General features: G+C 37.6%; 1 protein-coding gene across 1 annotated transcript in view; it reads left to right on the top strand.

Annotated features, from left to right (window-relative positions):
• The window catches only part of SLC9A9 (solute carrier family 9 member A9), a 210,455-nt gene that overhangs the window by 69,321 nt on the left and 117,841 nt on the right, over window positions 1–23,293 (top strand). The window contains exons 7-8 of the mRNA XM_068406383.1: window positions 14,951–15,089; window positions 15,922–16,027. Coding sequence (XP_068262484.1) covers window positions 14,951–15,089; window positions 15,922–16,027 — 245 coding nt within the window. The remainder of the gene's footprint in view (window positions 1–14,950; window positions 15,090–15,921; window positions 16,028–23,293) is intronic.

Consider the following 23,293-nt stretch of genomic DNA (forward strand, 5'->3'; position numbering starts at 1 on the left):
CTGGGGAGACCTAGTGACATTAGAATTTGGATTTTTGAAAAGGAAGGTTTAAATATGATTAAAACTTTGAACAAAATAGCATCCCAACAATACATTGAATAAACTGATATTCGCAATTTTCCCTTAATAATTTCTGCATTACAAAATCTCACAAAAGTGAATTAATTTTTAAACATACAGCATTTTCGTTTTGCAACCCCATTCATTGCATATTTATACTCACTCAAAAGAAATCAAACAGTTCCTCCTTTTTACCTCTTCTACTAATCTGTGGCAAGCACAGCCAGAAATGATAGTGAGAGAGGTGAGAATAACAGAGTGCCTAGCAGGCTGTCTTTTTCCTCAGACACACTGGGAAAGGGTTATAGCTAATGAAACTATTCCTGAATAAAATATTTCAGCCTCCTGGACCATTTAACAGTGTACATCTTTATTACAGTATTTTTATTCCTACAGAGAAACGTTAAAGGTATTTCTAAACCATCATTTTAGGATGTTCACCATTTTACATTCCATTTCTGGAGTTAGCAGGACTGAGCCCGTAGCTAGGAGAGCGTTCTGATTGCACACTGTTAGAGCGAGGCAAATGCAAAAGTTTGTGAGGCAGGACTCCTTCGTTCTCGTAATCATGAGGGTAATGAACTTAGAATTATTTTCATTTCTTAATAGCTGTGTTTACGCCTCATGGAACTGCCTGTCTAGGGAAAGTTTCTATTTTAAAACTAAGTGGTGGAAATTAGTGCGTTATACTAAATGTTTATCCATAAATCAGTGGATACAAATCCAGAAGGACAAAGTGTCTGTTTGGCTGCCTATCACTTCTGTGAGATTTTCCACAGTGCATTGGATGTCAGCCACAGGTAATAGCAGATACCTTAACTTTAAACAAAGGGAGATCTTACTTAACTCTTTTAATCTTATCGTTAAGAAATAGTTCACAACCAGCTGCCAGTTATATGTTCAAAAACCTTAGCATATGTGCTTATGAATAATGCATTCTTATCAAAGCAAGAGCTCCTGTCCAATATATTTAGTATAAGGTCTCTTTGATTAAGTGGTTTGCAGTATATTTAGGGAACTGTGGGGGTTTTGTAGGATTTTATTATCCAGACTATTTTCAAGATTCCAAAAAGCTTTTAGATTGTTCTTCGAGAGTGGCATGTGTTTATGTAGCACTGCTTAAAGTTGGCTTACTATGTGAAACTCCTGTACCAGTGATAGGGAAATAAAGACTGTACCAAGAGTTTTGAGAAAAATATCCCTGAATATAGAAGTCAGACATATCGAATGTTTGTGTTCTGGTGTTTCTCTTCTTGCTATAATTTTTAAGGATAAAAAGAATTTTTGCCATTGTGATTGCCTTAGAGTTTGGGACTGAAATTCTCTCCACATCAACTTCACTGCCTAACTGGTGATTCCTCCTCTTTGTTTTATTTTACTGTGAGTGAAGTTGAGTAATCCTCCAGAGTAAAGGGTATTTGCAGGTTTCATAATCAGCACTGAATTAACACTTGAGCAAAACAATTTCCACAAGGTTCAGCAGCTACATCTCTGTTGTTCTCAGCAGCCCCAAGCTGCTGAAATGAACCATTGAGGCTGTGGGTAGACAGCTACAGTTTAGAATGGCTTCAGCCAAAGTAGTCTTTTGCACCTCCTAGGCAAGCAGAAAAGGTACAAGACAGATGCAAAGTCACCTTTCCACCCATCTGCCATCCTGCCCAAGTCCTATACTGTCTCAGACTACACAGTCTGTCTCTGAACATCTCTCTTGTTCATGCTTTGGGTAATTGCTTTTCAGTCAGCATTTGCTAGAGATATACAATTATAGAACCCTTTTGGTTGGAAAGGACCTTTAAGATCATCGAATCCAACCATTAACCTAACACTACCAAGTCCACCGCTAAACCATATCCCCTAAGCACCCCATCTACTCGTCTTTTAAATACGTCCAAGGATGGTGACTCCACCATTTCCCTGGGCAGCCTGTTCCACTGCTTGATAACCCTTTCTGTGAAGAAATTTTTCCTGATATCCAATCTAAACCTCCCCTGGCACAGCTTGAGGCCATTTACTCTCTTCCTATCGCTTGTCACCTGGGAGAAGAGACTAACATATAACTCCAAACTCTTTTTTTCACTTTGAAATAAGTCCAGAGCTATTCTTCTATCACCTTCTCAGAAATTCTCTCTTTAAATAGTTATTCTCTAAAGTGACTTAAATGGACTATGCCTTCCCAACACAGTGCATATTTCCAGTGGATGACTATTACTACATGCATTGGGACTTGTTGAATTACACCTTCTTTGTAGAGCACTGCCCAGTAATTTTGTTTTAACTTTCTGTGTCTACCATTAAAGGTATAGCAATGATTTTAAAGAACTTGAGGCTATAGAGTGATAAGGCAACAAGCAATAGGGAAGATCACAATTTTTGCTTGGATTTTTCTTTTTATAAGCTGTAAACCCCAAAATGTTAGCATATTATCAGAAACGTAAATGAGAGCTTCACACCTGTCTTGCTCCTACAGGAGAATTACTGTCATTCTCTATGCAAGGTTGACCAGCTTTTCTAGCAAGTGAAGTGCCTTTCCCTAAGGTGAAATTTCATTCTGTTCATTTGCTATATTTGGATCAGGAACAGAGACCTACAATTCAGAATATCCCTGAATCTCCATCCTCAGCTCCAGTATATCAAGAAGACAAAACATGTAACATGTTTTGTTTCTGACATTATTACTGCCAACACTAGAGCATGCAATTCACATCTGGATTTATTTTAGACTTTCTCATAACAGCTGCATTTCTTGTCTTCACTTGGATACATTTTTAAAAATGAAAATTGCCATAGCAACAGCTGCAACCATTTATTATAAAGCAATAGAAGTGGAACTAATATTTGTGAGAGAAGCTCTGTTATCAGGATAGTATTTCATTCGGACAATGCCAGAGTCATTTTTCCCTAGCCTTTCTATTTTTTAAAATAAAAATATATAAAATATTTTCAATAATGAAATGCAGGTGGGATTGAACAGCTCAGGAGATTAAAAAGATTTTCTTCTTTAGATTACTGGCTCATCTCAAATCCAGATTAGCAAGAGGCAAAAATTATCATCTGTTTGGTGGGAACATGAAAAAAATTGATAGGGGTACTGACAGGTATGTTCTCAACTGAAGCACAGAGACAGCAAACTGAGTACATTGGGTGTGTCTCCACTGGAGGGAAAAATATGGGACCCACCCTTGAAAAGTACTAACACCTAACGCAAAGGAAAAATTCATAGGCAGTTTGCAATGCTGACACAAAATAGTTCAAAATGAACTATCCTCCTCTTAAGATTTTGCTTCATATCACTTGCAACGTACTATGGTACCTGAGATAGTGTACTATTTTCCTTATTAAAATGTGGCTAAAGAGGGAAGTTTTGCACTGACCTCAAGGTCATGTTGTTCCAAGTCAGGACTGAGGTAGGGTCATCCCGTGTATGGTTCAGGTACGTTAGAAATCACATGGCCCATTTTGTTTGCATCTGTTACCAATATTTCTCAGAGCATTAAACTTTTTTTTTAAATCTCCACAAGAATCTGGGTAGCAGATCGACAAACTGTACTCCAGATGCTGAAAATGTACATGAAATGTAAAACTATTTCCCTATTTAAATCCCTTCTGACTATGATAAAATGTGTTTTTCAAGCACAGACTGTACAGGGACTACATACCATGTTGTGGACACGTACCAAGGATCACATTTCTTCCTATTTATTACACATCAGAGAGTCTTAGGCAAGAGTGAGGGAGAACACCGAAATAGAAAAAACTTCAGATAGACTTTCAGACTCCTTTCACTCTAATTTTTATGGGATTTAATGTAGTTTATCTTCATCAATTGCATTCAGCATCAGGCCCCTCAGTGTAATGCTCTGTTTGCAAATTCCTAAAGATACTGAAATTGTCTGAAGGGAGACTGGGGGCTCCATTCTTAATCTCTTACAGAAAACATTCTGGAAGTGAAAAAGCCCGAAGTTGTTGATAGGCCAGAAATTTGGCACAGCACTTTAGTAATGCCAACAGACTATCCTTCTACTCCAGCGACTACCTGGATCCTCTAGCTGCAGTCTTAGCTCTGTCTGGGATATAATATTTTAAACACAAACAGTAGCTTACAGAGCTCTTAACAAAGAGTACCCGTACTTCTCGGACTGCTTACTAAACTCTAGGTTTGTTCTGAACAAAGATTATCATTTACACCAGCTTCATTAAATTACTGTTGTGCCATGGACAGTTTATTTTGGGGAGGTAACACAGATGAAAAACAGAAGAAAAACAAAAACTACTTCTGTTGTACCTGAGAAAAATGTATGAAAGCAGGTGGTTCGTACATTATATTTTTAAGAGACTGAGATGTGGTAGAAGTCACAAAGATACAGTTTCCTTTCAGTTTCTCCTGCTCCCTCACTTAATGCATTGCATTCTTCATAGCGTATCACCAGTAGCATGCTCCCAATTCTGTCCTTCCTCTTTGACATTCACAGGCAAGCTTTACATCCTCTGTTACACTTAAAACAGGGCAGTTACATGGAACAGTTGAGGCTTGGCAGACCGGTGGTCAGAATGGGGTTCTTTCCCATTTTACTGACAAATAGGATAGAAGCAGTGAAAGAACAGGCTACTTGTGTTCCTCAAGATGAGGAGAACTAGGCACTTACAGCTTCCGCATGCTGTCTCTGAGGGTATTGAGCTGTCTACAGACAGGTCTCCTGTGAATTTGGAATGCTGTCTGTGAACAGAAATGGGACACCACCCTTGAACACATCAGTCTGGAGATCTTCATAAGCAGAGGCCACAGAAGAGAAAAGCTCTTTGAACATTAAATAAGAACCTGCTATATATGTTCTTTCATTGATCAGCTAAGCAATCTGAAATTGCCCCTCCACCCCTTCATTCAGATTCGAGGGGATTTCAGAGATTATAGTGTACTGTAGTACTGTTTAACCATCTAACTCTCTGGGATTGATTTAAACCCCAGAGGATGGTGATGTGAATTGGACTATGCATTTGTGAAGGATAAGGACTAGCTGTTATTACCAGTGGAAGGCTGCTATTCATCCCTCGGTATTTCACACTGCAGACAGGTGTACTGAGTTCTGCTACAATGTTATGACGATGAGTCAAACCCTAAATTAAGGGAGTACTGTGTGGCATAAAATATACACGATTTTCTGTTATTTCAAGCTTCTCCTGAGCAAAATCACGGGCTGTGTGATTTTAAGAAAATTACAATTCAATAAAGGTTTAGTGCAAACTGTTTCCTCTTATCTCTACTAGTTGCCCTTAAGGGCAAAGGATTTTTCATGGCTAACCAAGCTCCTTGAAACGTTTCTTGAAGTGTTTGGGTCATATTCTACTTTTTTTGTAACACCAGTGTAAATCCGGAACAACTGCACTGAATCAGTAGAATTACTTCAGATACTCATCATTGTAATGGTAGATTGAGGCAGTTTCTCATCTAGAATGCTCAAGCAGAAGGACAGTAAATCATAGTCATTTAGTGGTAATCTGCTGCAGTGTTCTAACGTGTATCGCTCAGTGCAGGCAACCATCAGACTACATCATTGTATTAACAGGGAGGAAGAATTCAATTGATGTAGATAAATGTCACATTTATTTGCAAGAGGGCAGTCACTGTAAACGATGAGGTAGTTGACAGGCTTCATTGTCTCATCCTGGAGTTATCCCAACCATTTTAGTATGAAAGGGGAGTTTAATTAAGACCACCCATCCTTCCAATAATCACCTTCCCTACCTCTTATGGACACATCAGTCAGCATCTTGTTAGTGTGATCTGATGTTTTATTCTTTGCGCTCTGTGTGTGTAATTAAGTCCCATAGTACCACATTTTGCCACTTTTGTACAAATAAACCTGAGCTGTGGATGGAATTAGGCCTCCAAGAGCACATTAAACTCTTTTTCCTATACTCATAGAACACTTGCAATTACACTAATTCAATTTTTGTCTTTCAAAAGAGATGGATCATTTTCACTGACAATCCTTATTTCAGGGTCTCATCACCCTGGACTAATAGTAACTGTCACATAAATGGAAGGTTGTGCAAATGTTTCTGATATATATTTCTCAACTCTGCTCTGAGTAACTTTTGAGGCTAGTGGGTCACAGAGAAGAAATTGAAGGATAATACAAAGGTAAAGAATTATGTAATGGAGAAGAATTATGTAAAGGTGAGGGTGTCCCCCTCTACTCTGCCCTGGTGAGGCCGCATCTGGAATATTGTGTCCAGTTCTGGGCCCCTCAGTTCAAGAAGGACAGGGAACTGCTAGAGAGAGTCCAGCGCAGAGCCACGAAGATGATTAAGGGAGTGGAACATCTCCCTTATGAGGAGAGGCTGAGGGAGCTGGGTCTCTTTAGCTTGGAGAAGAGGAGACTGAGGGGTGACCTCATTAATGTTTATAAATATGTAAAGGGCAAGTGTCATGAGGATGGAGCCGGGCTCTTCTCAGTGACATCCACTGACAGGACAAGGGGCAATGGGTGCAAGCTGGAACACAGGAGGTTCCACATAAATATGAGGAAAAACTTCTTTACAGTGAGGGTAACTGAACACTGGAACAGGCTGCCCAGAGAGGTTGTGGAGTCTCCTTCTCTGGAGACATTCAAAACCCGCCTGGACGCGTTCCTGTGTGACATGATCTAGGTAATCCTGCTCCGGCAGGGGGATTGGACTAGATGATCTTTCGAGGTCCCTTCCAATCCCTAACATTCTGTGATTCTGTGATCCTGTGAGATAAAGATCTAGCCATACATGAAGAAAGCAAGTGTTGCACGCTATTGTATTAGAGAAATACAAATCATTAGATCATTTTACAAGTTCAGATGGTTGGGTCTAGAAGTGAGAGAGCTGGGAGCGGATGATAGTGCTCTAACTCAGGTATCAGGAGTACAGAGGCAAAAAGATAGTTCAGGCTCATAGACAAATGTTAGTAATAGTGTTAAGAAGTAAAACACATCTAATTCCCTTAATGTCACAATATATAAATTTAAGTTTTAGGTTCTCTTTTTGTTTTTTACCATTTTCTTTTTGTTCAGGAAACAGTTTTAGCTGACGTGTCTTGGGGATTAGTGCTCTTCTTGGGTGCCTGAAAATGCCTTAACAAAGTATGAGGTACTATTATTCACTGGATATGCTCTGCCTGGTTATTTAATTAGTGTGATGCAGCAGATTTGGTTCAAGTAACATATAGGAATTTATTTCTTCCTCCAGGTACTGATTGGAGAATTTTTTTCCTCATTCATTGTTTCTTGTTAACTCAGAGTTGGTGGTTATAACTTTTACAGTTATAACTACAGTTATAACTACAGTTTACAGTTATAACTTTTACAGTCATGTTTTCTATGCAGAAAAACTGCGTATTTTTACAGTACTGTTCTAATGTATAAGTTCTATTTTGTGTAGGCATAAGTGATTACAGAGAGATGCAAGGCAGAGGAGAAATCCAGCTCCTCATATTAATACAATAATAATTTACTTTTATATATATATGTTCCTTGGCAGCTGATTCTTTGTTTCTACTTTCTTTGCATTATATGCATCTTCGCAGTTGATGAAGCCACTAAGAGCTCCCTAACTGGGAGGGACAGACTTAAAGCTGCTCTAGATACACAGGCCTTTTCTCTTTGTGCAATGTTTGAAAAGAATGGAAATTAAACAGAGAGTTGGATTACAGTTCTAATATCCATATGAGAAAGGATCATAGTTGGAGGCACAGAAATCTGTGAATTATGTGCCTTTTGATATGATCAGCTCATAAGTAAGGACAGTCACTGGTAATAGCATAACACAGAATGCAGCACATGCTGTCACAGACGACCTGCTATCAGCCATCTGTTTTCTGCTGATGTGCTCCATTCCTCTGAAAGGTATGGGATAGGCTTTTTGGAAAAGAGTTGTTGCTGGAAAATGACTGTGATATTTTCAAATAGATGTATGAATATTAGACATTTAGAAGCAATAGCAGTCATTTAAGAATGAAACATTCCTATAACAAGCCTCAGATAAATGTGAACATATTTTACTATTAAAGCCTCAGGTTTTTTGTACAAAGAATTTTAAGTCCAGGTTGCTGTTCATCAGAATTCCTTTCTGTCAAAGATAAAAATAGGGTAGCATTTGCCTAGAATGAGGTAATGAAAAGTTAAGATACTTGTACAGATATGTTAGGACAGCACATACCATTTCTCAGATGCACAGGGATAGAGAAGCTCCACACCAGATCAAATACGACTTTAGACTTGAAATTGTTCAGCCTGCAGGCCCATTAGGTCATTACTCATTGTCAAAACTATCATCCCACATCTCCTTTCTACGTGTCTGTAGTGACAACAGGTCTGTAGTGACAGCGTTCTGATCAGGATCAGAGGGAGGAGGTGTCCCCAGCACCTCTGTCAGGAAGGGCTTGCAGAGGTTTTTCCTGGGCCCCAGGATACTGAGTTCAATATCATGGAGGTGGGTGAGCTACCAGGTCCTTTTAAGACGAAGGTGGTGGAATTTTCAGGCAAGAATGGGATCACTGTGATAAAGAGATGGTTTCCAAGGCTCCCTAAGGAGGTAGAGCAGGCTGCCTAAGGGTAATGGCTAGGGAGGCAGAGGACAAGGGGGAGAACAATAGATTTTCTGCAGTCCCTGATGTTTGAGGGTAGATGAGAACTAAGATCTGCATTAGGGAAAGTCTACCTGGAACAACACAAACTGCTCATTATTTTCTCTGGCTGTACTGCAAGCTGCTGCCATGTATTGGCTCAGGCCTGAACATAGAAGAAAACTGAAATAGTTACCAGTGTAGAAAATATTTATCGTTAGCTGCTAAAAATGACTCCTGATGAGCTAAACTGATTTCTGACTGCCCCAGTAAAGGGATAGAGTCACTCACATTCTGCAGCTGCTTTGTAATACTGCTGACAAACATAGTAAGTTATCCAGTTACATCAGGTCTAAGGATGCGTTGTGTCACCTAAAAAGGAGCCCGAGTCTATCAGGAGAATTAGCCTATGATATTTTACGTTAAGTGAAAATCTAGCATAGTGCCTTATTTCCTTTTTTTTATTTTCATGCAGATGTTGCTTTTCCTCATAAATGGGAAAATTTAGATTATCCATGAAGTCTGTGGCAGCTTTACCTTTCTAGCATGGCTGGTGCTTTGACATGTGCCATCAGCTAGCCACTTGGGAACTGATACCAAATCCATTTTGAGAAAGGTTTCCATAAACAGTAAAGGCCTTATATATGACAACAGTAAGTGTTAGTTTAGTTTAAAGTAATAAAAAAATGTCCTTTAATAGTTTATAAAGTCTGGAAAAGCCTAGAAAGGAAAACAAAAGTAAGGACAGAAAAGAGAGGAAGCAAATATGCCGTGATATAGAGAAAAAGGAACAGAGTGTAATCCCAGCTAGAAGACAGTTTCTAAAATAACTGCTAGACCTTTTTTCTAGAATGAAAACCAATAGCACTACTAGCCATGTGCTGAAATCAGGTTGTGAATGGAATAAAAATCATGATGTGATGTGATGTATTGCCAAGGAGAATAAAGTTTTGGATATCTAGAAAAATGCATGTTCAAATGCTAGCCACTTGAGGAGTAACTCAGCCACCAGTAACTTTTTTTTTTTGGCAGTTCTTATACACATATAAGTAGAAAGCTTAATATGTGTATTTCTGTGAAATCCATGTTTCTAGAGCCTTAATTCTCTAAACATTTGCAAATATTGTCAGTAATAAATTCCAGGGAGACAGACTTCTTTATACAGAAGGATGTACAAAAGACTCATCTGTGTTCTTTCATTGCACCTTCTGTGCATTTGTGTTGCTTACTGATCACCGTTTTAAACATGTCTGAAAAATACAGCAAGCTGCTTTGTTGGAAATTTTCATCTAGAGGACCTCTATGTGTTTGCCTCAAACTACTGTTACTGCTGCTTTTGTTAGTCCTAAAGCCTTCCTGCACTGGTGTGTCTCTTCTCTGCTCTCCCTTAATTGTCTGCAAACCTTCTCTACTTCATATGTGCTTTTGTTGGCTTAGCATACTCACATCCCAATCTTCTCTCATTTATTTTCATTTTTATAGTTCATCTACTTACTATTACTCTATGAGAAGCTATTTTATGAGGAAGCCTGAAAGGCGTTACCAACCTAAAACTTGCCAAGGGAAGGTGCAGGTGTCTGGTGCTATGCATGCGCTTTCACATCTAGCTTCTAGTTCAAACACTTACATTGTGGGAAAATTACAGTTCTGTCTTTTTGGCTTTCTTCCAAGACTTTTAGGAAAACTATATAGTTAAAAAGTTGTGTGGGAACAGGAATTGTTCAGTTCAATCCACTTCTCTAAAAGCTCCCAAGTTTTCTAACACAGTATAATGACTTACCTTTCTCTGTATCAGGATAACATCAGAAAAAATAACTTTCTTTCCCTCTTAAAAACAACCTTGAACTCTAGAATACTTTTTTTTTCCTGACCTGTTTTATTTTTCTTAATTAGCAGCTGATGAAATCACCATGTAGTTCTATAATTATATATCACCTGAGGGAGATTCCACTTAATTCAATGAAGGTATTTTAAGGAATATCTGACCTTCCTGTATTTTCAGGTATGCTTTTTTTTTAATTGTCCCTGATTCTCTTCTGTGCAGTATTATGTGGCACATGATAGTGCGGTAAATAGGAAGGAGGCCACTGGGCAAGAGAAAGCCCTTTGACTTAGCAAGTAGAAAGAAATCTTTCTCTCCAAAGATACTAAGCTGTTTGTTTTCATGTTGGTCAAATAGACAGAAGAAGAAAGAAAGGAACAAAACAGTTTGTTTACTGATTACTTCCAATCATTGATTCCATATCATACAATTAGAAATTTTCTGCTGTTTGCAGAGAGTATTTCCTTCAGCGTATTGCCTTTTTCTAAAATTCATCCGATACATGTGTTACATCACTTTGGCTTATATCAAAACCAAGGATCTTTGTGCTGTTTGCTAGTTACAGCTGATTAACATCTGTTTATTTGGTGCTGCCACACTAGCCCTAGGCATGTCAGGCCTTGACAGGAAAAAAAGGTAGGATACATGATTTAATCTCATCTACAGATTTTTCCTCAAATACTTCCATGACTTACTGAAAAATCTTTGCTCTAATCCTAAATGCTTTCTGGTTTTTTTAAAAGGAAAATACATTGTGCTACATTCACAGGCTGGAAAAACTTACAGGAAGATAAGCATCTTATGAATAAATGAGATTTTCCTTGAGAATAACTGAAGATGTAAAAAGTAATCAATTAAGATGTAACTGGAAACATGACTGTACTCTTTCTATTGAAATAGCACTGCTGCTTGTCATGGAGACCTTTAGTATTATATCCACATATAAATCCATAGAAAGAAACATTCTTCGTCATGCTGAGCTTTCATACTGAAATGATCTTAACAGATGAGAGGAGAGAAGAAGTGGAATGATCAGTGTGGTTCAACTGGCACAGACTGTTAATCCTTTCTGTTTCAAGTAAAGACTATCATCCTAACTTGCAATTTATTGTATAAGTAAGCATTGCCTATACTTCCTTTTTGAAAGCTGTGAAAGCACTTGACCATGTCCATTGTTATTTGGTCAAGGAAGCATAGAAGAACTGGAAAGAAAAAGGGATCTGTTAAACGGTTTTCTAATACAGAAAGTACTAGCTAATCCTTATAAGAACCAGTAAGGAAGCTAATTATTATTCTTTGCTCCAACCTGAAGGAGTGGCAGAGGTTATCAAACTTACATATAGCCAGATATATACCCAGATAGTAGGGACTGGGGCAGGTGTTAGTGAGATATGTTCATCAAGCATTCAGTGAGGACCCAATAAAAATCTTTTATTCCTATCCCTCCACTCTATCTCATTACAGGTGTCATAGATACAGCATATCTTTGTCATTAGTTCTGTTCATTTATCAGTCTCTGAAAACAGTTTTCTACTACATTTATTTTTAGGATTTTCTTGATCCACCTCTGATACAAATTTACAGAAATAAACCTTTTTTTTTCTTATACTACTTCAATAATTAGAAAGCCTCTAATATTTAAAAACTAAACACAGTTTCAAATTTAGTATCAAATTCTCGCACTGCTTGTTAATGAACTGCGATCAACCCCTTTTGTATCAGGCACAGAGAGCAGATAGCAGAAATGGCAAGTCATGCCAGCATGTTTCTCGAATTGCTCTCTGAGAAAACGGAAGAAGAATAGAGGCACTGTACGTTTAATTATGGTTCTCTTCAGTGTTAAACTTTGCAATTTTGTTTTTAGGTCAAACAATTGGCTTGGCAGGAAGTACTGGAATAAACAGGATAAAATCCTGTTCTGTTGAAATACAGCTTATATATAAAAAAATTATCAGGTATATTAGTACATATTTTTAGATGCTTGAAAGGGTTAAAAGTTAGTGTTACAGAAGAAATATATTCAGAAAAAGAAATAATAGCTCTAGTACAGAATAATACAAAATGAAAAATAGAACTAAATACTGTAGGGAAACCTGAGTTCTGGAAAGACTTAGACCAGAAACCACAGTTCGCATAATGAGCATATGTTGTGTTATGGTGCTTTTAAAAAAATCATGGGGTTTGGGGGGCACATTGAGTAGAAAAATTTCCCAGTGAGAATGAGTCACTCCATATTTGTTCCCGAAATAACTACATTAAGATTAGTATGCTTTCTTCTAGTTTTCTCCATACAAAGCTGTTGGTAAATTGGACGGCAAACAGGAACTCTAACTGGTCTTAACGAAGTAAACTTTTCTTGCCTGAAGGTTAATATACTTAATAAAAAGTCAGTCAATGGGTATAGCTTACATTTGACTACTAAACTTTCAGTCCATGTCAAGATTTTTTTGTTTTACTCTTTATTACTGAACATCCCTTCCATGGGCAGAGCCTATCAATATAATAGAACAATTTTCCCTGGTTTTAGGGTGTAGTCAGGTTGACCTCTCTGAATTCACCACTCTGCTTGTGGCAGCCCTAGTGGCACAAAAGGTCAATTCCTGATTGATAGTTCACTAAGCAATACAGAACAGCAGCTACAGTCTCTGTATACTTATTTAGGGCAAATATCAGAGAACCAAGTGGCTGCTTTGCTATCAAGACATGCCTAAAAGTTTTAGATCTAACTGTTCTGGTTACATTACCAAATAGTTTCAACTTTAAATAACTAACCGAAGCCCTCCCCAAGTATACAAAATACACTTAGTAAATTAGACTATAAACATACAGTATTACAGCTGATAGGATTTCGTTTGATAGAGCTATTCCATCAGTTTAGAGAATGTATCTATGGCTTAATATAGTTCTTTATTTCATATGGGATCTAAAACAATAAATTTTGAGCAGGCCAGAAATGAGAAACATTTCAAGAATCATCTGAAGGCAAGAGAAGAAAAGAATTATAACTGACCCCTGGTCTAAGAAAGTCACAGTTGAAAGAGGACTGAAAACTTAGATAGCAACATGTTGTCAATTAGCATTTCCTCTGAGAACACTATTTTGTGTACGTATATTAATAGCACTTTCTGCTACAAATCGTCTCACTAGTTTTGTGGTGGTGCTAATCAGCGTAACTGGAATTTAGTGCCTAATAATTTCTGTTGGATTAGGATAAATATTTACCATTCGTATTTAGTGGTGCTGCATCATATACCTTTAGAATCCTTGTGCCTTTTTTACAGACTAAAAGCATGAGATCTGTTTTCACATGTCTTCCTGTTATTTGGAGATTCCTAAATGAATGCAACTGTTTAGAAAATCCTGCATACAAAGCTTCATCTCTAAGCCTCATCTCCAGATGGAAGACACCAGACTGCAGGGATCACATTCTTAATATGCAAGAGCTTAAAATATTCAAAACATTTTAAAAATTCTAAATTTTTAATGCTTAAAATACCAATCATTTTCCAGCAATCCAAGCTGCTTTCTGGAATCCAATGCCAAGCGCAGCACATTTTCTCTGACAAGGAACATAAAAGACCTACAGTACAGAAAGCAATAGAACCCCAAAGATCTAAAATGTTGCTTAGTTAGTTTGGGAGGCTTGGAGCTATTTCCTGTCTGTTAAATTTAATGTTTCAACAAGAAAAAAGGCATACGTACTTGGTCTTACTAGTGCTCTGGGCAGTAACTGACTAGTGGCAAACCACCCTGAAACTCAAAAATGTGTTAGTGCGTGGCCTTCCCTTTGGTGGCATCATTTCCCATTCAAAACTACTCTTGCAGACTGTACTCAGGGGTGGGATACAGGAGATGACCTTTGACAACTGCAGCAGTTTCTTTCTGTGGGACAACATTCATTCTGTCCACAAGGTTTCCTATTGTTGAGCTCTTGATATGCTTTCTGCTCTGTTTATGAAGGGTTACACCAAGAAGGGAACTACTATGTGGTTTATGACAAAATTGCTGCTGCAGATTTGGTACCTACTGTGATTTGTGTCACCCATTTGAGCCTCAGCCATAAAGCTGCACTTTTTATCAAGAATATTTGTGAACATATAACTGCTCTGAAGACATATGGCCAATAAATAATTCAAAGTTATCTATCATCCCTGCAGTTTTCTTATACACCTACCACCTTTTAATTTTTAGTCAGCCTGGAAACAATATTCTTTATGGCACTTATAGTATAAAAATGTTTACTGACTGGCAGCAGACTATTGATTTCCAGTGTGATACCTTGAAAATAAACTGTTTCCCCACCCAGGCTCTATCTGCTTTGCTCTCCTATCTGCTGTCAGCCCAGAGAAGCCTTGTTTTGCATTTTGAGTCCCTAAAAATGTTCATTTTCAATTATGGATTCCAATATCATAACAATGGGATTGAATTCATTATTCCTCTTTCTCTCCCTCTCCCCGCTCCCTTTGTTTTCTTTTCAGCTCTATATCCATTTACAGTCCTAAGGAGAATCCTAATGTGTTTGATGCTGCTGCTTTCTTCCAGTCAGTGGGAAATTTCCTGGGGATCTTTGCTGGATCATTTGCCATGGGATCCTCTTATGCTGTTGTCACAGCTTTAATATCCTTTATGGTTTGTTTTCAGAGAGAAAATCTATATATGTTGGAAAAAATGTGTGATATCTGAGACTGATCATCTTTAGTCAGAGTCCAGACCTTTTCACTGTTGATTCAAGACTTTACAAACAAACAGTCAAATCATAAAGTGACAGAAAATGTCACTTGTCAGAATCCACAAAGAACTTAATACGCAAATTTCTTTTTAACGGTAGGCAAGAGTCTGGTCTTTATTTTACGATTGGTAAATAATTACATTTTTAAGAGTGTTTTGAGGTTAAAACATGAATTTACGAACTACAGCAACTTATTTATGAACTAGAGATTAGCAGCGATTATGGAAAATACTAGACTACAAATCAAGTCAGCCAGCTTACTTAAACTAGAAATAAAAGGCCTATCTGTTGCCCTATGTTTTTTCTTGTGTTTTACAGTTCTTCATGTAAAATACTATCATAGAAAGAGCAGGGATTTTCATCTGTCTTGCATTGATGCAAATGTAAACAATGCCAGTTTCTTTACAAAACTGCACAAAATTACTTACTTTTTCCTTTTTCTGGGAAAAGAACATAAAACGCAACCAATTAGGCATTAGTTCAAAAACCACAGAAGTACTTGAAATAGCTGACTTGTAGAATTCACCTGTTTAAAACCTGTGCTGGATTTTCCTCTTGCCTTCAGATAGTTTAGAAGCTGTGCAGTTTTTCCTGAATTCAACTTGTATAGATGAGTACAATGGGGGAGCTTGCTTTCTTTCATCCTTTTTCAAGTTGGGGGCAATTTTAGCTTACAAAACAGATGGGGTTTTTTGTTTTTCCTTAATAAGCTTTTAGTACCTGACAAAATTTACAAAGCTGTGCGAGTTCCCTATGTTGGAGACAGGTCTGTTTTTCCTCCTGTCCTGGAGTGCCTTCTTATCAGCAGAAACCGCTGGTCTTACAGGTAAGTGTTTCATTGTATTGAATAAAAGCAGTTTTATAATATGCCTCTAGTGTGGGAAAATCACATGTTTATTTTGGGCATGACATCATATCTAAAGCTTCTCAAAGCCAGTTACTATATTGGAAATGGTTTCATCTTTAAGAATAAATCTGTAGAGACATTGACTAGTTCTTCCAGACAAAGACTTATTAGATCAGGCTAAAGTCCTCAGTCTTTCTTCCCTACCTTCCTTACAGTGGCCCATCCCTATTAGTCCTACTATTAATCTCTCTATTTTCTGCCCAGCTATACGACCAAAGATAAGGTAAGTATGAGGAAGCAAATATACAGTGCCATGTGACTGTCAGAGACTGTGTGCTCCACTGCATGCACTGCACCTCCTGGTCCCTCCTCCTTTTTCCCAACTGTCAATGACCAAACAGAGGACAGGGACATCCTCAATATCGCCAGTGGGTTGCAGCCACCTCTGCATTAAAAAAAGAAATTTCCTCTTATTCAGTGCACCTCCATAAACACCTTTTGCAACAGGAGAGGTACAGTCATGTCCCAGCGACAGGTAGAAAGACATGTGATGTGATCTGATTAGGTTTTTGTTAATACTGAGAAAGAAATTGTGATATTACAGCCAAGTATGTACTCAGAGACTGCTTTTTACAACATAAAGAGTCCACAAAAGATTAGGCAAAAATTGTAAATGGCTATAGTTTACCTCAACAGCAACTGATTGTATGGTTTAATTTGAAAGAACAAAGTTTTTAAGAGCGCAATCATTTTAATGTTCTTGATGCTGTCACCTCTGAAATCTAGTGCTCTAATTAATGTCAGGGAAAGTCAGGGGAAGAGAACTGCTTAATGGCGTGTTAATATGCAGCCCATGTTGTTTTGTTTTCAAAATTGTTCAAAGCCTTTTGAAGTCAACTGACTTCTGTGGAGCCAGCATGGTACTTTTTTAATATTAGCCACACAATGAAACTATTTCTGAATGGGTATTAACATCTGCATCTTCTGGCATCTTTGCCTTATTAAATATACAAATTTGCATCCTGCTTACTGCCAAAATCTTCAGGCCAATGAATAAAAAGAGGAGCACATGAACTGAACAAAAAGGTAGTAGTCCATCACACAGAGAAAATCGGACACTTGCTGGAATAAAAGTCCAGTTTGTGTCTTTATGCCTAACGGCTCTTAAAAATGTGACATGATTACTACATAAAAATGGAAGTAAAGAAGGATGATTGTTAATCACTTGCCTCCTACTGGAGGTAATGATTTCCTAATCCAATGAAAGACTGTTTTAAAATACATCCCCAGTTGAGAACAAGGATGCTATGTTTCAGCAAATGCACAACTGAGAAGTTATACGTTATACCCAAAAAGTGGATTTGTAAGGGAAATGCTAGTATCTTCCAGAGCTTCAGGTACTGCACCAAAGGTAATTTTCATTTTTTGGACATAGGAACAGACTGTGTATGTCCACACAAAAAATAATTGGCATATGTCTTTTTTGAATACTGCAAGTGTGATGACAGACAGCATAGTCTCTCCTGGTAGTCACTCTGAAGAGTGTTTCATTTCTCTTTTCTTTTACAATATACAAAATATCTGAAATGAAAGACTTAATTATTGAACAACCACAGATGGCTTTTATGGTAGCCATGGTAAGGAATTTTAAATGGAGAGAAAGAGAGACAGAGAAAGAGAGTGGAACCAGAATAAAGTTCCAATTAAAGGGGGGGGGAAGAAAACTGTTGGGAAATTTAGCTATTTCTTATAATAAAGGAATTGATAGAGACATATAAAAGATAATCGCTCTGCATCAAGCCCTTTTAGGCTCTCACTAGCCTCTTTTTCATGGGTGTTTTGAGTTTCAGGTGGAAATTGTTTAATTACACTGTTATGAGGAGGGAAAGTTTAATCTTGAAAGTTTTCTCAGTTGAGTTTTTGTCATTTAGTTTCTGTGAAAGGCTTTTGTCAGAAGCTGTTACAGTGGAAAAAACTCATGGAGCCTCTCTTGTACCTTCAGAAGTTCAAAGCTGTGTTTTGTAAATGCATTGACTTTATTGGTACTGTGCTAACATTACACTTGAGAGTGGATATTTTAAGCTGTCTGGTTCAACAAGTTTTGATGTTGCTCTCATGCTGTAGGTGAACCTGCTTTGGCAGGGGGTTGGACTAGATGATCTCCAGAGGTCCCTTCCAACCCCTAACATTCTGTGATTCATCTTCTCTCAATCTCATCTGAAACAGCCCCAATTTCCCTCCTTTCATAATATGATTTTAAACTTCCAGTTTAATAGAATAACTACTGTGTTGGTTATGAATTTCCCAGCTGACTTAGGTTCTGTTGGAGGTACAGATTTCACAGGTGGCTCTGATTTCTCATACCCATGCTAAGGAAATCTGTGTAAAATGCAGTTATTGCATGCAGCCTCCCACACAGGTATGTGATGCACAAAGCACTTGTTGCAGAAGGTGGGGGGAGCCTGGGGGAAAGCCACTCATCCTTCAGAACACACTCAGCTCTTAATTCATACCCTATCATTTCCAGTCTTTTCCACCTTACTTGCTTTGGCCTTTGTCTTACTTAATGCATACATCACCTGGTTTTTACAGTCAAGTGTATCTATCCTCAAAAGCAATCATTAGAATTAAGAGAGCATCATAACCATGCAATGACCCTTCTGGACCACTCCATTCAATAAGCTGAATTCCTAGTTCGAAGTCTTTGACTTCAGACAGCTTGCTTCAAAAATTAACTTGATCCACTGTACATTTATGCCTCTATTCGTCTTCATTTTCCTTAGATGTTGTTTCCTCTGTTCATTCCTTCTAAATGAACTTCAAAGGATTAATGCTAAACATCAGTATTTCCCTGTAGCTATTAAGTAATGTAATTGCAAAATAATTTTATTCTTATAATGCTTTCCACACTAGTTCTTCAATCACTATGAGCCTTTTGATGTCTAATATTGAAGTATGTCATAATTTATAAATAACGGGCTATATTGTTTTTTGTGTATGTATAGTGGGTGTTAGAGCTCACCTGTTTAGCTTGCAGATTTTTTAAATGAAATGTAAATGGAGAGTAGTACAGGTCAACATTTTATAAAATATTTTATTCCTCTACCTCAAGATATCCCACGATATATAACACAAAATATATGGGCCTGACCCTGGTTGAAAAATGGATGTGATCAGAACAGCAAATCAAAATAAAAATCTGGGATGACTACACAATTATTGTTATACTGATAACTGTAAATTATAAATTAATGTTATGGTTATTAATCTTATAGCTATATCATCAAGCTGTGACATATGCATGATAAATTGATTCTTATACAGTAGAATCTAATTTGTGCACTTTCTGATATGCCCCGAAGTATATCATTCCTGACTGCTGAGCAAAGTTGTAATAACAGAGTACTATAGTAAGGTCAATGTTAATATAGTTGCTTTCATTTTCAAACTTCATTACAGAATATTTACTAGCAGTCTATGAAAAAAATCATAATTTAAATTAAAAACTTGTCAAAATAAATGAGGAAAGTCCATCTTACGTTTATTAATTGCTTGTTCTCTTGCTTTATGATTAACAAAATTTGCTAATTTTTTAACTGATCACTCAGTCATTAGTCTGGGAAAGATACCATGATGTACATGGGCATTTGATGTTCACCTCGGTTAAATCCTCTCTAGCTACAGCTCTTTGAACTAAGTAGATATTCAAATAAAAAGAGATTAATATACCTGCAAAAATGCACTCAAATAGATGTATGTGAATTTATTTGCATTTATGTATTCAATTAATACATACTTCAAAGTCATATAGAATTTATCGCTGTAAAGGCATCAAAATCATGGCCAGCCACCTCTGATTTTTACATGCCAAAGGCCTGTGCTATGAAGCATAGACAGACAATAGATCTTGAAGGAAAAAATGTTGGAGGGGACCAGCTTTGTTCCTTTACTGCTTTTCAAAGCCCAGCCCAAAATGATTGTTTTCTGAACATTACAAAGGAAATAGCTTGTGATAATAAATTACTGCTGCTTCCTCACCCTCAGCAATTCTTGTCTGAACATTTCGTGGTATGTCTGACACCTGCCTTCTTATTCAGGGGCTCACAGGAGGGCACAGTCTACTTAGTGAGAAGGCTTTTCCTCCAAAAATAAATAAGCAGCTTATTATGACTGATGTACCCAGGACAAGTTCAAAGATTTGGTCTCTCGCTGGGGCAGTTTTGCGCTACCTTTGTATTTAGGACACAGCAAGAACAAATGCCACCAACTTCCATTTCCTTTAGTACTGCTGACAAAGTGCATTTATTCTTGTGGCTGTTCACTGTTTCTATCTGTTTGCTATATTTTGTATTGGATCCATCATCTACCTCATTGGTTTTTTGAAATGTTGTGACCAGTTCTTGTACCACTCTCAGAAGGGATCTCTCAAAACATTTCTGTCTGCAGTTCTGAGCACTGTGAGCACAAGGCAGGTTGGTACCTGACTGGTTTTAGTTCACTGAGCTGACATTATTCTGTAAAAGGAAGTAATCCTGGGCTTTAAATTCTCAACTTTGTGGTTTTCTTTCCTTTATTCATCAGTAATGTGCCATATGTTGTGTCATACAGAGAAGTAGGTAGACTTCTCCCAGTAACAAGGGAGAAGGGATAACTTGGCTTCTAAGTCAAAAGGAAAGAGACCTCAACTCTCTTAAGCTGTAGTTCTGCCACTCCTAGAAGGAAAGGATGAAATTTGGGTCTAATTAGGAAAGCAGGCTCTTCATAGATAAGATGATGGCATTTGCACTGCTGCGCAGAAACAGATGACAATTGGACAAGCTTGCCACAAATTACTAACCCCTTACTTGCCTGTAGGACCCCAGAGTTGGCTCTGGATGATCTATGTGGTATTCTAAAACGGGGAATGTCAGGTGGATCCTGGACTTTAGAGGAAGCTCCAGACATACTTCACTGACATATAAGCTAGATCCAATACTCTGTGCAGTTTCAGTTATCCCATTCGCCCTTTCAACAGCATCACTTGACCAGACTATACACACACTTGAGTCGGTGCTTGGGTCCTGTTGCAGGTATAGCCTTTTAAGACAATAAGGGAAGAAGAGGTGCTTGTTTCTAGAGAAAAGTACATATTCTAGCATGGCATTAGTCTACGATCGATGATCTGTTGCATAAAAAGAGGATAGTGGAGTCTTACTGCTATTGAATAGGTTCAGGATAAACAGGGTAAGTGCTCTTAGTGTGTCTAGAATAAAACCTGGTGTGGCGCACCGCAGGAGTTCCAATCTAAATTGAATGCAGCAATTCATTTGGGGTTACAAAAGCACAACACTGAAGCTCAGGTCTTGCTTGAAGCAGACAGGTGTAATACCAATGATCATTCCTCACATGAGGGCCTAAAAAATTCCCTTAGCTGTGTCTTTTGTTGCTGTCACTTCAATATAAAATCAACCTCAGACAACTCCAGAGATGAAAGCTTCATGAACAAAGCATGAGCTTTGGTTCTGCATTGGTGCAGGTCTGGTGAAAGAACCCTCGAATCTTTGCTTCAGTATCAAAAAAATGATTAGTCACGCTTCATACCCTCAGTGAAAACAGACTGAACAGGGATATTGTTGCTACTGGTTTTATAGCATTATTACTGCAACAATTTGATGGAGAAGACAGTGCCTCATTTCCTGCCACTCACACACTCAGTCTGCACTGGGGTGTGCCCAGTAGGTGCTGTGGAGATACTCTGACATAAATATGACTCCAAAGTAAATGTTATCTAATTTAAATAATTTCTCTTTTCCCCACATTTCACTGCCTTTGATGAAAGGCCAGTTCCTGATGCTTGTTGTACTATAGGATGTGCAGTAAATTGTGCATCATTAGGGAGACATCCCTGAAGCTCTGGAATGCTTCGAAGTTGGGATGAAAACCGGTCAGTTTACCTATAGATCTTTTCAAATGAAGGCATACATTTTATCCACTCCCTTGTTTCCCCAGAGGTAGAGGTTTGGGGTTTTTTTTTCTAAATTCCTTCTTTTACCATTAAAAGACCTGACAGCTAGAGACATAATGTCAGTTTTATTGTCTCAAATTAGCAAATTCTGAAGTTTAAATTGTGGACAGTCACTTCCAGGCTTGCATTAAAAGCACACTGCACATGCTGCCCTTCTCTAACAAAAGACAGACTTTTTTCCAGTTTTTCTCTTAGCACCAGATATTGAAAAGCAAGGACACACTTCCTTTAGCCTGTTTGTGAAATGATCCAAAAAAAGATTTTTGTCTTTCAGTGACACTATAGGAATTATTTTTAGATTAACACTTATAAAATAATGCTCACACTATCATGTAAATGTTCACACCATCAGCAAAATACTTTAAAAAATATAAGTTGCTCCTTTATCCTATATTATCTTTTGATATTACCAACTTTAGTCCTAGCAACAATTTCAACTACAAGTATTCGGCAAAACTAATGTAAGAATAAGTTCTCTAATTGTATAAGCAGCTAACAAGCTATCACTGTTTTTCTGTTATATAAGGAGCAAAAACATCAAATAAAATGGTAGGCTTTTATTTCTAATAAAACCTCTTCAAAAAAATTGAGCTTCAGCTGAAACTTTACTAGTGACTATCAACATTTTACTGTGAGGTTTCTCGTTTTTTATATAAAGTGAAAAACTTCAGTAACTCAGCTAAATCTCCAACATTCCAAAATTAAACCACTGGGCACTAAGGACTGGTAAAAGGACCATCTCCCTTTATCTGCCTCCCTGCATCTAATAAATACTTTCTGTTTACAGTTCCAGTATTAGCATATTTGGTCTTACCTGTTTCTCTATAAAAGCAAGGCTGCAAACATTTAACCACCTAATTTATGTGCCATACACAGTACATACAGTATTTTGCTACCCAGCTAACTTCAAAATCCAGCTTTAATAGTTTTATAAAGAAATCCGCATTGCTTTTTCCCTCTAACTGAAAAGTTCTGTGTTTGCCTCTTTAGGTAATTCTCTTTCCTTTGTAGTTGCATTAATATGTAATTGGTCATTACTCTTAAGTAATCATTTTTATGGAAAAACGTTACAAACAATTTTCGCCAAGCCTTTTAATGAAGCATTCATTGCGAGAGGCATGGCTGGTACATATTAAGCCCTCAATGGTAGCAATTGAAATATTCCACTGCATTCCCCCAGTCTTCCCTGGAAACAGAGTATCTGGTTTCTGCACTTGCATAATTGCACGGTTCAGATCATT

Source organism: Nyctibius grandis, chromosome 8 (assembly GCF_013368605.1).
Source record: "Nyctibius grandis isolate bNycGra1 chromosome 8, bNycGra1.pri, whole genome shotgun sequence".
NCBI lineage: Eukaryota > Metazoa > Chordata > Aves > Nyctibiiformes > Nyctibiidae > Nyctibius > Nyctibius grandis.